General features: G+C 44.1%; 1 protein-coding gene across 1 annotated transcript; it reads left to right on the top strand.

The window, feature by feature from the left end:
• Positions 1-337: 337 nt before the first annotated feature.
• On the top strand, positions 338-6808 carry LOC129479281 (spermatogenesis-associated protein 31D3-like). The gene is made up of 4 exons (XM_055272143.2): positions 338-559; positions 1307-1351; positions 1942-2012; positions 2295-6808. Exons 1-4 carry the CDS (start codon positions 374-376, stop codon positions 6754-6756), a joined length of 4764 nt encoding a protein of 1587 aa, XP_055128118.1. The 5' UTR covers positions 338-373; the 3' UTR covers positions 6757-6808.
• The last annotated feature ends 7704 nt before the right edge of the window (positions 6809-14512 follow it).

Genomic DNA, 14512 nt, shown 5'->3' with positions numbered 1-14512 from the left:
TTCAGGCTTTCAAGGCAGTGTAGTTGGTGGGGTCCAAGTTAAGGGCTCCAAACAGCAAAGTGGGACTTGGGTAATGCCTGGTTTACTGTTGGAACAAACCGAAAATTCAACTAGGATAAATATATGACTTGAAAAAGGATAGAGTTGGGAAATGGAGTGTCAGGGTAGGGCAGAGGGACCTAGAGGGCCCAGGAAGGTGGAGTCAGCTGGGCTGGTGGGGTTGGGGCTGTGGACACACCCTCCTCTTGTTGCTCCCTCCACCCTCAGAAACCCTTTGTGACTCTTCCATGCTCTGTGATGCAGGCCTGTGCTTATAGTTAAGCCTGGGCACCCTCAGTGCTCAGTTGCTTCAGGCAGCCGAGCTATTCAGACCATGGAGAATATCCTCTATTTTCTGAACAGCTATACTGAGACAGGGCTGAGCCTTGACTCACATTACTTCGATATTGACCCCAACTTCATCTGCTTGAGTGGGTTGGGGTTGTTTATACTGTACTTGTTCTACGTGGTATTGACCATGTATTCATCACCGACTGAAAATAATAATGTCATCCAAAAGGTAAGGAACTGTGGGTGAACACCCAAGAGAAATGCCCTGTTGTTGTCTCCCAATCCTATTCCCACATTTGTAAAAAAGTTTGGTTGGTACAGAGACATGTCTTAGATGGGAAGTCTGAAGAGAGGATAGAACTTCACTCTTCTATGGAAGAGGTTGGGCAGACGTAGGGGTTCAGGAGGACTAAGGTTTCCATCTGTAGCTTATAGACTACCTATCTGGCTGTGGTGGAGAGTTCCAGGGTAAATCCCAAACACAGTAATTCTGTGGTCCCAGATGGGATTATTCAGAGAGTGTGGGCTCTCTGAAGGAGAATAGTCTCTGCTGAAATTTGATCATGAATCACATTCCCATGTCACCTGTCATTCAACAAAGCCTTCCTTCTTGTTGGGCTGACCAGGGGAGTAATGCTGAGTCTCTGAGCAGAGGCTGGAGCCAGAGCTCTGTCTCTGGGATATTTGTCCTGTGAGGGAGCACAGATGTGACTGTTGGCCTCTGAGTCTGTGCCCTGGATGAGGACTTCTAACTGAGCACATCAAGTGTGGCTCTCACAGAAGAAATCCTCTTTCAGCTTTTCAGAGAAGGGAAAATGGGGAATATTTTATCACCTTTAAAAATTGATAACAAGAACATATTTCTATTAATTAGAGAGTCATATCATTCTTGTATAATGAATGAATGAATGAATGAGCTTCATAGAGAGTGAGAGAAGTGAGTCCCAGCCTGTCATTATGTTTCTTTTGTTCTCAGCATCAGGGCAGAGCCAGGAGGAAAAGGAAAAGTGTGACATTTAAAGGTAATGTCAGCTTGCTCTATCTGAGCTTCAGGGTGACCCTTCCTGTCCCTTTCATGAGCACTCAGTCCCATGATTTCTTAGTATGTCAGTTACTAGATAGTCTCAGAAAACAGAGCCCTCAGAAGACAGGCTCATGGGAAAGCAATCAGACCTGAGACACTGCTCATAGGCCCTGCTCTGCCCATTCATGGGCATGACAAAGTGATGGACCTGAGTAATGGGTGTTGCCCAACTGGTGGCCAACTGAGATATCGAGGAAGGCCTACTGGTGGGCTTGGAGTCAGAGTTTCTGTCTCACAACTTTGCAAAAGTACTTTGACTTCCTCGATGCTCGGATTCTTCCTGGAGGTAACCACTGATGTCTGTGTTTCACGTGGTGGTTTTGAGCATGACATGGGATAATGTATATGAAAGAATTCTACTAATGATTCGACATACACATGTGAACTTGTGAACATTATCAATGACTATTTGCCCTTTTCTACTGATTCTTGGGGCTATCAGAGTTTAATATCTCAAGGGTCTTCCACAGAGTTAGTTCTGTATGATCCCTATGCCTCTACCTTCATTGCATATAACACACTGTTCTGGTTTCCCAGATCGGAAAAGTTTCCAGAAGGAAGCAGAAGAGAAAAGGAAGCTACTTTCTATTCTGAAAAGGTGATTAATCATTTCCCTTCTGTCCTGTTCCCACCCCCTCCTTTTTTTTTTTTTTTTTGCATGTTCATTTCAGGGATTCCTTGTAGCCTGCTGTAGTTTTGGGAGTGGGTAGCCATAGGAACGGGTATGTGAATGAATGTGTTGGGGAGAGGCTATAGTGAGGTCATATGACCTCACATATGGTGAGGTCATGGGTGGGGGGCAATGTGAAGCAGGATTCAGGGGGCCCCACCCCTGACAGGCTAACAGATCCTCATTTCCTTGTTCTGGTCCTGGCTGCAGCTTTGGACCTCCTGCTTCCTGCAGTCCCCTGGGCCAGCATCATGATATCACCCGCTTTCGTCGACTGTTATGCCCAGACCCCAGCTGTCAGGTGTGTAACAGAGCAACTGCTGATATCCAGCGACTGCTGTCTTGGGAGTCCCTGAAAGATGCTGCTCCCTCTGTGTCCCCTTTGGCTTCTTCAGCTTCTGCGACTGAGTCATCATTCACTCTGTCTTCCACCTCAGCAACCACTCCAGAAGAACTAATATTGTCCCCTCGGCCTAAGCCCTCTCCACCGCCCCCCTTAATTCCCTCACCTGACCTGATCACCACCTTACCTGACTTATTTTCACCCTCACCACTGAGGGACCCTCTGCCACCACAGCCTGTTTCTCCCTTGGATTCCAAGTTCCCTGTAGACCATTCCCCACCCCAACAGCTTCCCTTTCCCCTTCTCCCACCACATCACATTGAGAGAGGGGAGCCCAGCCTCCAAACTGAGTCCAGTTTGTCTCTGAACACCATCTTTTCATTTGAGTCCACCCTATGCCAAGATATTTCCCAGGCCGTGAATCCCACTGATTCATGTGCTCATCATCACGAACCACCAATCCCATCTGCTTTACCAACGGAAGATTGCACTGGGACTCAGTCTAAATCAAGTCTCACCGTCTTGAAGAGTTTTCCAGAGACGTTATCTCTAGGTGACTCTGGTGGGTCATCCACCTCTGCCCCAACAATCAAAGGCATTGACCATTCATGCTCCGCATCTTCAGAATTCTCCTGGTGGCAGCCTCATGCCAAGGACTCTTTTTCCTCCAATTTTGTACCATCTGATTTCGTGGAGGAGCTTCTTACCCTTCACTCTTCTGAGGCCTCTTTAGGGGGGCACTCTGTGGACAATGTCATACAGCCTGGTAACATCTCTTTTCTCAGCCATGATACTCTGACACTCCTGGAGAGACAAGTCAAAAAAAGGGGTGATTTCCTGATGTGGAAAGAAAATGGAAAGAAACCAGGATCTTGTCCAACACAGCTTAGGCCAAACTACCAACTAAACTCCTCACGGAATATGATAACCTCAATTGCTGTTAAGCATGACATGGCAGAATCCTTTCATTTTGGGGACAGTAAAGACAAACTAGAGTGGCAGCACATCCATCAGAAGCCCCCATATTCTAAGTGTTTTGAGGACCATTTAGAGCAAAAATATGTCCAGCTCTTCTGGGGTCTCCCATCTCTGCACAGCGAGTCTCTGCATCCTACTGTTCTTGTCCAACCTGGCCATCCCTCTGTGTTTGTATTCTTCCATGGCATTACAAATACATCTATATCCCATGAATCCCCAGTACTTCCCCCTCCCCAACCTCTGTTCTTGCCTAGTACCCAACCTCTACCCTTGCCTCAAACCCTGCCCCAAGGTCAGTCCCCACATCTCACTCAGGTCCAGTCCGAGGCTCAACATCAATCTCCATTCCAAGCCCTACTACCTAGTCCTCTATTCCTGATTAGGGAGTGTGGAGTGTGTTTTCATAGATCCCAGAATGAGGCACAGTCTCTTACGCCATCTGAAATTAATCATCTGGAGTGGAACGTGTTGCAGAAAGTGCAGGAAAGTGTGTGGGGTTTACCCTCTGTGGTTCAAAAATCCCAGGAAGACTTTTGTCCTCCAGCTCCCAATCCTGTATTGGTCAGAAAGCCCTCCAAGGTCCATGTTCCCATCTCCATCCTTCCTGGAGATTTTCCACTCAGCTCTGAGGTAAGGAAGAAACTAGAGCAACACATTCGAAAGAGGCTCATCCAACGCAGATGGGGCCTGCCCCGCAGAATCCGTGAGTCTCTGTCATTGCTATGTCCTCAGAGCAAAATTTCAGAGCTATCAATGTCAGAGAGCATTCATGGACCATTAAATATCTCTTCGGTTGAGGGTCAGAGGCACAATGTTCTAAAGAAGTCCGGATCAAGCATCCCTAGAAGCTTCCACGAGAGGAGCTCAAATATGCTTTCCCTGGAGAATGTGGGGAATTATCAGGGATACAGCCAGGAGAATGCCCCAAAAAACCATCTCTTGCATGATCTGGAGACATCTTCAGATGAGGATCTGAGGTCTAACTCTGAGAGAGACCTAGAAACTCATATGATGCATCTGTCAGGGAATCACTCAGGGGAGAGCTTAGGTCAGAAACAACTGGAAAATGCCCTGACAGTACATTTGAGCAAGAAATTTGAGGAAATCAATGAGGGCCGAATGCCTGAGACTGTGCATAGCTCATGGCACTCAGTCAAACAGACAACATCTCTTGCTGAGAAATCCCACAGCCAAATAAAACATCGAAATTTGGCAGCATTGGTGAGTGAGGACCACCGCATTGATACTTCCCAGGAGATTTCCTTCCTTAGTTCCAACAAACAAAAGATGCTAGAAGCCCATATTAAATCTTTCTATATGAGCAGTCTGTCAGGCCTTCCCTGCAAGGTCCGTGAATTGATAGAAATCTTCAAATCGAAAGAGGATCTTTCCAATTCCTTTCCCCATTTTGACCTTTCCTCCTCAGCCAGGTTTATTTCTCAGGGAGATTCCAAAGATGGGGTCTCTAAGTCTCGTAGACGAATCACTTTTCAAGGAGAAAAGTTGGGAACAACAAGCTCAGTCCCTGTTCTCGATGGTCCTTATCCTGTCACCTCACCTGTTGGCAAAGAAGAACCGGGGACCCTGAGAAGACAATTTTCTGATACTGACTATGACCTTATAGAGAAAGATTCCAAAGATGGTGCCTCCACGCCCCTTAGAAGAGGCACTACAGATTTTCAAGGAGAAAAGTTAGAAACAACAAGCTCATTCTCCATCCTGGGTCATCCTCACCTCGTCACCTCATCTGTTGACCACGAAAGGCATGGGAATCTGAGAAGAGAATTATCTGATACTGACAATTATCTTACAGAAAGTGTCCGGACAACTGAGGATGGCAGACAGACTTTTCTGTCCCCCACACACGGCATCATAGACGAAGTCAGTCAGAAACAGACTGTACCTGCCAGTAGATTCAGTGCCGAGCTGCCCATACTGCAAGCTGGAGTTGGCCATGAGTCAAGGGATAAGACAGAGAGTGCCAGTAATAATGTTAACAGTCTTCGGGGCAGTAGAAAGACCTTTCCTGTCACCAACTGGTGGAAGGAGATGTTCAAGGAAGAGGAGATCTGTGCTCTTCAATCACAAACTAGGAACAACTTGACAACCAGCAAGTCAGGAAGCTGCTCAGTGACAAATGTGAAAGCAAGCACTTCTCATGAAACTGAAATTTTCCCACCAAGAATGCCAGTTCCCCAAGATCCTAAATCATCACATCTTAAAAATCAGATGTCGAGCCAGTTAAAGTTGGTCCAGAGGAAGCACAGCCATCCTCAGAGCCATTTCACTGACATGTCTCCGGCCATAGATAACTTGAGTTCCAAGGACTTACTGACTCATGCCCAGGGCATCTCGAGTCAGGACATGGGAACTTCCCAGGTGCTGCATGTCAACCTGGAGGACAGAGGGATCCCTGTGGCACAGCAGCAGGAGCCCAGGGTCCCTATGCATGTCTTACAGAAATGCCAAGTTAAGAATTTTTCACCAGCTACAAAGAGAGTGAGCCCTCTAAGACCCAATGGAGGAGAGCTTGGTGGAGGGGATACAGGGTTGGGCACATCCCAACTCAGAAGAAAGAGCCATGCTATTCATAACAAGACATCAAAGGAGTTGCTTGGGAGCAAATCTTCCCCAACCTTGAAAACACAGCCTCCTCCTGAAAACCTTTTCAGAAAATGGATGAAGACCTTTTTGCAGCAGTTTAATAAACCCATCCTAACATATGAAAAGCAAGACAGTTCCCAGGAAAAGGGTAGCTCCCTGTCATCATCTGTGCAGAATAGAGGTCGAGGTAAAAGTACTGCCTTTACTGGGACTATTGAAGCTCAGAAAATTAGGAAAGACACTGGGGAGTTCCTAGAAGAGAAGCTGGGACATAGGCATGGGATAGATATCACCTGTCCCCAGGAGCCCCTTCACTGCCCATTGCAGCTTGTGAAAGCTCAGAATGTGCCAGAACAGCAGGTCGGAGCAGAACCTGTCCAGGGCTATCACTGCAACTACATGGCTCCCTCCTGCAAAGTGACATCTACCAAATCTTGCAGACAACAAGCTATCTTTGTTGGCCAGAATTATCCTACAAGGATTAGACAGATCATAGACAAGGACAGACAGCCCCAGAAAGTTGAGGCATTTAAGGGGAAGATACTGTGTCAAAGCCATCCCCAATCCATGCCCCACAGGAAGCCCGTGCCACATTCAAAGCCCACTTGCCAGCGTCAGGTCAGCCTGGTGCGTCCAGCCATGCCAACCAGTGCTAAAAGCACTGTGTTCAGTGATGTCCCTTCACTAACTGGACAGAGAATGCTTCCGAAGCATTTCCAGGGAGGAAAATTTCCCCCCACAAGATAATTAACTCCTTGTTGAGAATCTTGATTCTCCCCAATAAATGTCCTAATAAGAAGGATGTCTTTTCTGTGTATTGTGTTGGGAGGTGTAGGTTTTGGGTAACCCAAGCTTGTGGTTAGGGAAAGGTAGGAGTTAGCTCAGCTCTTACTGACTCTTTTGGTTTTTAAAAGGTGACCAATCCCCTGGAGCTCTTGTGGAGGAATGAATATCATGTGCCTCCAAAAGCCCCTTCTCTCCCTGATGAAGTCTGAGGAGATGAGCTCTTTTCTACTTCTTTGCTTTAGACTTACTGATATTGTATGGCAGCCTGCACCTTCCTCACCATTCACTGCTTCATATCCTTTAGAGCAATAAGGAAGGCAGCCCTTCCATATCTGAAGACAGGTTCAAGGACAGGAACATTTTGCAGAAATAGTGGTTTGAGCGCTGTTTAAAAAAAGTTGTCACAGACCACAGTATCTTATAGGTTGGTGGGAGTGTTTGGGATATTGTTGGTTGGGGTAGGGTGTTAGGAACACTGAGGATGCTGCTTAAGAATTTGACAAGCAGGGCATGCTCATGATTTAGGGACGCATATTTTGACCTCAACATGGGGGTCTTTCTGCTAACAAGTCACTTGGGGAAGTAGTTCCCCTCCCTGTGTATTTCTCCATGCTGCCTGGATTGATGACATTTTTACAGAGCAAAAAGTTCACCTAGCTGTCTGTGGCAGGAATGTTGACCAGGCAACCACCTATCTCCTAGGGTAAAATGTAGCTGAGAGTAAGGAAAAGATGCTTTAGAATGAATGAGAAAGTAGGAAACAAGTGAAGCTAGGAAAGTGTGACCATGCTAGTGGAAAAAGGTTTATGCCTCATCATGCCTATTTCATGACCCTTTCTCAATCTGGATCTAGGCACCACCCCCTTGAGGTTTACCAGGGCACTCAAGAGCTGACAGATGCCATTTTGGCAGAAGTATACATGGGGCTCTTCTTTAAGGACTAAAACAGTACCTGCAGGGCTGTTGTCAACATGGCATCCCTCTTTTTAGGGGAAGTGATCTTTGTGCCTTCTTTCTAGCCATGTTGATGGCAACATGCAAGATCTTCCCTTAGTGTATACAGTGCACCTATCAGGATGGAGGTTTCACCTATGATCTTCATGGGCTTAGTGGAATATAATATTGTCTAGAACACCTGCAGCTCATGGTCCTGAGGTGAGTCCTTGACTACGCATGAGAATTACAGACATTTGGAGGCTAGCTATGAATCTTTACAGAATGCTCCATACGGCTAAGAGTGTGCACATACACATCCTTAAAATATTAGAGCTCTGAAGAGAAGGCAACTCCACTTATACAGATTGGGACTAATAAATGAGGTGAGTTTTCTAGAGGTCACTTGAGATAGGTTTTCCAGAAAAATGTGTGAATTCTTGGTGCGAAAACAAAAACAAATCAAATCGAAACAAAACAAAACAAAACAGATGTCCACTACAGCTCCCTCACCTGTCCATGTTCTCTTTTCCTGTCCATGCTTATGCCACTGACCCTGCTGTGTCTGAAACTTAGGATTGCAGAAATAATTCAGATTTTGTGAAGGCCTTAAGAAGGACAAAATTGGGATAAAGCCCAGAGCAAAGAACTTAAGGAGATGGAGTATCCATGGAGGGCCCAAACATCCATGTGGATAGGCTTGCCAATGACCTGGCCTCCTAATTCCTCTGTCATTTCATCTTAGGTCCTTTATCTCCATTCCAGTTCAGTTACTGCCACACCCAGAAGCTATCGTCAGAAACAGCTAAAAGTTAACATCAGAAACCCTCTGTTTTTGGAGGCAGAGTATTGTTCATTCGCCCAGCCTGGTGTGCAGTGGCATGTTCTTGGCTCACTGCAACCTCCGCCTACCAGGTTCAAGTGATTCTCCTGCCTCAGCCTCCTGAATAGCTGGGATTAAAGGCACATGCCATGATGCCGGGTTTTTTTTTTTTTTTTTTTTGTAGAGACAAGGTTTCACCATGTTGGCCAGGCTGGTCTCGAACTCCTGACCTCAAGTGATCTGCCTGCCTTAGCCTCTCAAAGTGCCGGGATTATAGATGTGAACCACTGCTCTCAGCCACCTTCTAAGGGTTTTATCTTCAGAGGAATTATACGTCCTGAAATGTCTCTATTGAGTGGTAGCTAAACTCTAGTCTTGATGGACTGATCCATTCTTGCCTTGTAATAGGTACACAGTACACGCTTTAAATGGGTGAATTTTGTGGTATGTGTACTATAATGCAATAAAACTTAAAGGATTTAAAAAGAAGAAGTGCTTGAGGATAATAAGAATACAATAGGATACACCAAAAGGAGTTAACACATTTTTGGAAGATGAAAACCTGGTGGAGGAGAGAAAGCTGATTTAGCAAAGTAGACAAAGCACCGGTTATGCTTATTGCTGCTTCCTTCTCTTCATGAGGCACTGAACATGTTTTATTTCTTAAGTCCTTTCATTGAAGAGATGGTTAAACATACACAAGAGCAGGTAGAACAATGTAACTCCCCATGTACCCACCACCTAAATTTCACAATTATCATTTGGTATGGATGATGCATCCCATGTTTTACATGTGATTAAAGTGCAAAAGTCCATTTAAACATGTTGCCATCCATCTATTAGAAGATATGCCATCTGCCATATGTCAATGCTGTCACATTCCTTTGATACTTATCACATGAGGAACACACTTATGTACAACAGATGTACACAGCATTGGTGACAAACACATTGAGCTTTAATGGCCTTGGCAATCAGTTCTCCTTAAACTTCTCCTTTAAGTCAACCCCAAGGAGTCATTTGAATTTTTACCCACAGTCCACACAAGAAGCAACCTTACAGAGCAAATTCAGTGCACAACGTTGCAGTCCCTTAATCACACAGTAACTATAACATGAAAATAACAGTAGAAACTGTGCATGTTGCTAAAAACTTGAGATTGCTATATAAGTGTTTTCAAATATTTAAAAGAAATTTTTTCTATCACATATTTAAAATGAGTATTCATGTTTCCACTTATATAAATTAGATCAAATATACATGTTTATCTACCCTCCTTCCCATAGTGCAATTAAGAGTAAAAGATTATATGAAAAGAGGCTCAACATCATTAGTCATCAGAAAAATACAAATAAAAATCACCATGAGATAGCACTTCACGCCCACTAGGATGGCTGGAATAAAATAGACAAGTGTTTGAGACAAGTTGGAGAAACTGGAAGCCTCGTACAGTGAGAGTGGGAATGTGAAATGGTACAGCTGCTTTGGAAAACAGGCAGTTCCTCAAAATGTTGGCATATAACCCAGCAAATCCAATCCTAAGTATATACCAAGAGAAATGAAAATATGTGAGTGCAAAGAAACTTGTACACAAAGGTTCATCACAGCATTATTCAAATAGCCAAAAGATGGAAACAATTCAAATGTCCATCAACTGATGAATGTATAAACAGAATGTGGTATATCCATACAACAGATTATTATCTAGCCATAAAAAGGAATAAAGTATTGACACAGGGTATAACATAGATAAACCTTGAAAATTTTATGCTGAGTGAAAGGTCAGTCACAAATAACCACATATGATTCCATTCTGATGTCCAGAATAGAGACATTACACAGAGATAAAGTAGACTTAGAACTAGGTTAATGAGGTGCAAGAAATGTAATAGCTAAAGGATATATGGTTTCTTTTTGAAGTCATAAAAATATTTTTAAAATGACTGGTGATGGATGCACAACTGTGAATATAAAAATCACTGAATTATACACTTAAAATGGGTGACTTATATGGTATGTGAACTGTATTTCAATAAAACTGCTTTAAAAACTGAAGGATTTAAAAAATAAATGCTTGACATGACAGGGACAGGAGAGGATACAACAAAAAGGGTCAACTCATTTTTGGAAGGTGGAAATCTGGTAGAGGACAGGTAATTGACTTAGTGCCTGCAAACCAATTCACACCATGTATTAGTCCATTTTCACACTGCTATAAAGAACTACTTGAGACTGGGTGATTAATGAAGAAAAGAGGTTTCATTGACTGATAGTTCCACAAGTTGTTCAGAAGGCACGGCTGGGGAGGCCTCAGGAAACTTACAATCATGGCAGAAGGCAAAGGGAAAGCAAGCATGTCTTCACATGGCACAGGAGACAGAAAGCTAAGGAGGAAGTACTACACACTTTCAGAAAATCAGATCTTGTGAGAACTTGCTATCACAAGAACAGCAAAGGGAAAATCTCCCCCCATGATCCAATCACCTCCCACTGGATCTCTCCCCCAATACTGGAGATTACAATACAGCATGAGATTTGGGAGGGGACAGAGAGTCAAACCACATCACACCACAAAACTGCAGAATACAAGTGACATGATGGAACCAAACAAGAAATTCGGAGTTACATGCCATAAACAAGGTTCATTGAAATTTTGATTCCTTTTTGTTTTACATTGTATATTAGTCTGTTCTCATGGTGTGGATAAAGACATACCTGAGACTGGGTAATTTATAAAGAAAAAGAGGTTTAATGGACTAACAGTTCCATGTGGCTGGGGAGGCCTCACAATCATGGCAGAAGGTGAAAGGCACATCTTACATGGCAATGGACAAGAGAGAATGACAGTCAAGTGAAAGGGGAAACCCCTTATAAAACAGTCAGATATTGTAAGACTTATTCACTACCATGAGAACAGTATTGGGGAAACTGCCCTCATGATTCAGTGATCTCCTACCAGGTCCCTCCTACAACACATGGGAATCATGAGAGCTACAATTCAAGATGAGATTTGGGGCCAGGCGCAGTGGCTCACACCTGTAATCCCAGCACTTTGGGAGGCTGAAGTGGGTGGATCATGAGGTCAGGAGATCGAGACCATCCTGGCTAACATGGTGAAACCCCGTTTCTACTAAAAAATACAAACAATTAGCTGGGCGTGGTGGCAGGCACCTGTAATCCCAGCTACTCAGGAGGCTGAGGCAGGAGAATGGCATGAACCCGGGAGGCAGAGCTTGCAGTGAGCGGAGATTGCACCACTGCTCTCCAGCCTGGGCAACAGAGCAAGACTCTGTCTCAAAAAAAAAAAGAAAAGATGAGATTTGGGTGGGGACAGCCAAACCATATTATTCCTCCCCTTGCCTCTCCTAAATCTCATGTACTCACATTTCAAAACCAATCATGCCTTCCCAATAGTCCCCCAAAGTCTTGACTCACTTCAGCGTTAAAAAAGTCCACAGTTCAAAGTCTCTTCTGAGACAATGCAAGTCTCTTTAACTTATAAGCCTGTAAAATCAAAAGCAAGTTAGTTACTTCCTAGATACAATGGGGTTACAGGCATTGGGTATACACAGCCATTTCAAATAGGAGAAATTGGCCAAAACAAAGGGGCTCCAGGTCCCATGCAAGTCCAAAATTCAGCAAGGCAATCAAATCTCCAAAATTATCTCCTTTCACCCCATGTCTCACATCCAGGTCATGCTGATGCAAGAGGTGAGTTCCCATGGTTTTGGCATTTTCCTTCCACATTTCCCTAGCAGAGGTCCTCCATGAGGTTCCCGCCCCTGCAGCAAACTTCTGCCTGGACATCCAGGAATTTCTATAGATCCTCTGAAATCTATGCAGAGGTTCCCAAATCTCAATTCTTCTGGGCACCCACAGGAATACCATGTAGAAGCTGCCAAGGCTTTGGGCTTGCACCCTCTGAAGCCACAGCCTGAGCTGTACTTTGGTCCCTTTTAGCTATGGGTAGAGCAGCTGGGATGCAGGGCACTAAGTCCCTAGGCTTCACAAAGCAGGGGGACCCTGGGCCTGTCCCGTGAAACCATTTTTTCCTCCTAGGCCTCTGGGCCTGTGATGGGAGGGGCTGCCACAAGGTCTCTGACATGCTCTGAAGACATTTTTCCCATTGTCTTGAGGATTAACAATTGGGTCCTCATTACTCATGCAAATTTCTGCACCTGACTTGAATTTCTTCTCAGAAAATGGGTTTTTCTTTGCTATCACATTGTCAGGCTGCAATTTATCCAAACTTTTATGCTCTATTTTCTTTTTAAAACCGAATGCTTTTAACAGCATCCAAGTCACCTCTTCAATGCTTTGTTGCTTAGAAATTTCTTCTGCCAGACACCCTAAATCATCTCCCTCAACTTCAAAGTTCTGCAAATCTCTAGTGCAGGGGCAAAATTCTCCCAGTCTCTTTGCTAAAACATAGCAAGAGTCACCTTTATTCCAGTTCCCAAGAAGTTCCTCATCTCCATCTGAGACCACCTCAGCCTAGATTTCATTGTCTATATCATCATCAACCTTTTGGTCAAAGCCATTCAAAAAGTCTCTAGGAAGTTCCAAACTTTCCCACATTTTCCTGTCTTCTGAGCCCTCCAAACTGTTCTAACCTCTGCCTGTTACCCAGTTCCAAAGTCGCTTCCACATTTTCAGGTATCTTTACAGCAGCACCCCACTACTCCCGGTACCAATTTACTTTATTAGTCCATTGTCACACTGCTGATAAAGACATATCTGAGACTAGGTAATTTATAAAGAAAGGTTTAATGGAGTCAAGAGTTCCATGTGGCTGGGGAGGCCTCACAATCATGGTGGATGGTAAAAGGCACGTCTTACATGGTGGCAGACAAGAGATAATGAGAGCCAAGTGAAAGGGGAAACCCCTTATATAACGGTCAGATCTCATGAGATGTATTCACTACCACGAGAACAGGATGGGGGAAACTGCCCCCATGATTCAATTATCTCCCACCAGGGCTCTCCCACAACACATGGGAATTATGGGAGCTACAATTCAAGATGAGATTTGGGTAGGATTACAGCCAAACCATATTGCAGTGTATAAATTTTTTATATATAATTAAAATCTTTTTTTGGAGGAGCTCTTTTTCAGTATATTGTAAAACCCTGTTGAAATGTTAGCATGCTTCAAATGTGGAAAGGGAATCCCAGGTTCTTGCCTGGAACAGAACCTGGGACAAGTGTTTTAAAGTTGGCATGGCATTCTACTTTGGTGTATTAGTACACTATGCCAACTTTGTACAATACTAGGTCTAGGTGTGGTGGTGGCAACTGTGGGAATCAAAGCCAAAAATCTCAAACGTTATATAAAAATGTAGTCAATGGTCTATTAAAAATGTATTTATTTGAAATTTAATGTAATTAAACTTGCAGAAGAGTTGCATGGATGGTAAACGACAATATATTGGTCCATTTGCATTGCCATAAAGAAATACCTGAGGCTGGGTAATTTATAACAAAAAGAATTTTATTTTGGCTTATAGTTCTGCAGGCTATACAGGAAAGGTGGCACCAGCATCTGCTTCTGGAGAGGGCCTCAGAAGATTTTTAATCATGGTGGAAGGAAGACTAGAGACAACATGTCACATGGTGGGAGAGAGAGTGGGGGAGGTGGCATATTCTTTTAAACAGCCAGATCTCATATGAACTCATAGAGAACTCATTTATTACCATGGGGAGGGCACCAAGCCATTCATGAGGGATCCACCACGTTGACACAAACACCTCCCACTAGACTCACCTCCAACACTGGTGGTCATATTTTAACATGAGATTTGGAGGGAACGAAACTTCCAAACCATATCACAACAGTGTAACTTTTATCCAGATTTGCCTATTCACATTCTGACCCATTTGTGATCTCTCTCCTATATCCCTCCCTCCTACCTCCTCTCTTCTCTCTCTCTCTTTCTCTCTAAACACACACACACACACACA

The sequence above is a fragment of the Symphalangus syndactylus genome, chromosome 3 (assembly GCF_028878055.3).
Source record: "Symphalangus syndactylus isolate Jambi chromosome 3, NHGRI_mSymSyn1-v2.1_pri, whole genome shotgun sequence".
Classification (NCBI taxonomy): domain Eukaryota; kingdom Metazoa; phylum Chordata; class Mammalia; order Primates; family Hylobatidae; genus Symphalangus; species Symphalangus syndactylus.
Note: the sequence above shows the minus strand (reverse complement) of the source record. Positions and strands in the feature narration are given on the sequence as shown.

Coding starts and splice junctions, on each gene's coding strand:
- LOC129479281 (XM_055272143.2), top strand. CDS start 374: ATGGAGAATATCCTCTATTTTCTGAACAGCTATACTGAGACAGGGCTG. Junction 1,352..1,941: donor GGAAAAGTGTGACATTTAAA/GGTAATGTCAGC, acceptor ACACACTGTTCT/GGTTTCCCAGATCGGAAAAG. Junction 2,013..2,294: donor CTACTTTCTATTCTGAAAAG/GTGATTAATCAT, acceptor TCCTGGCTGCAG/CTTTGGACCTCCTGCTTCCT.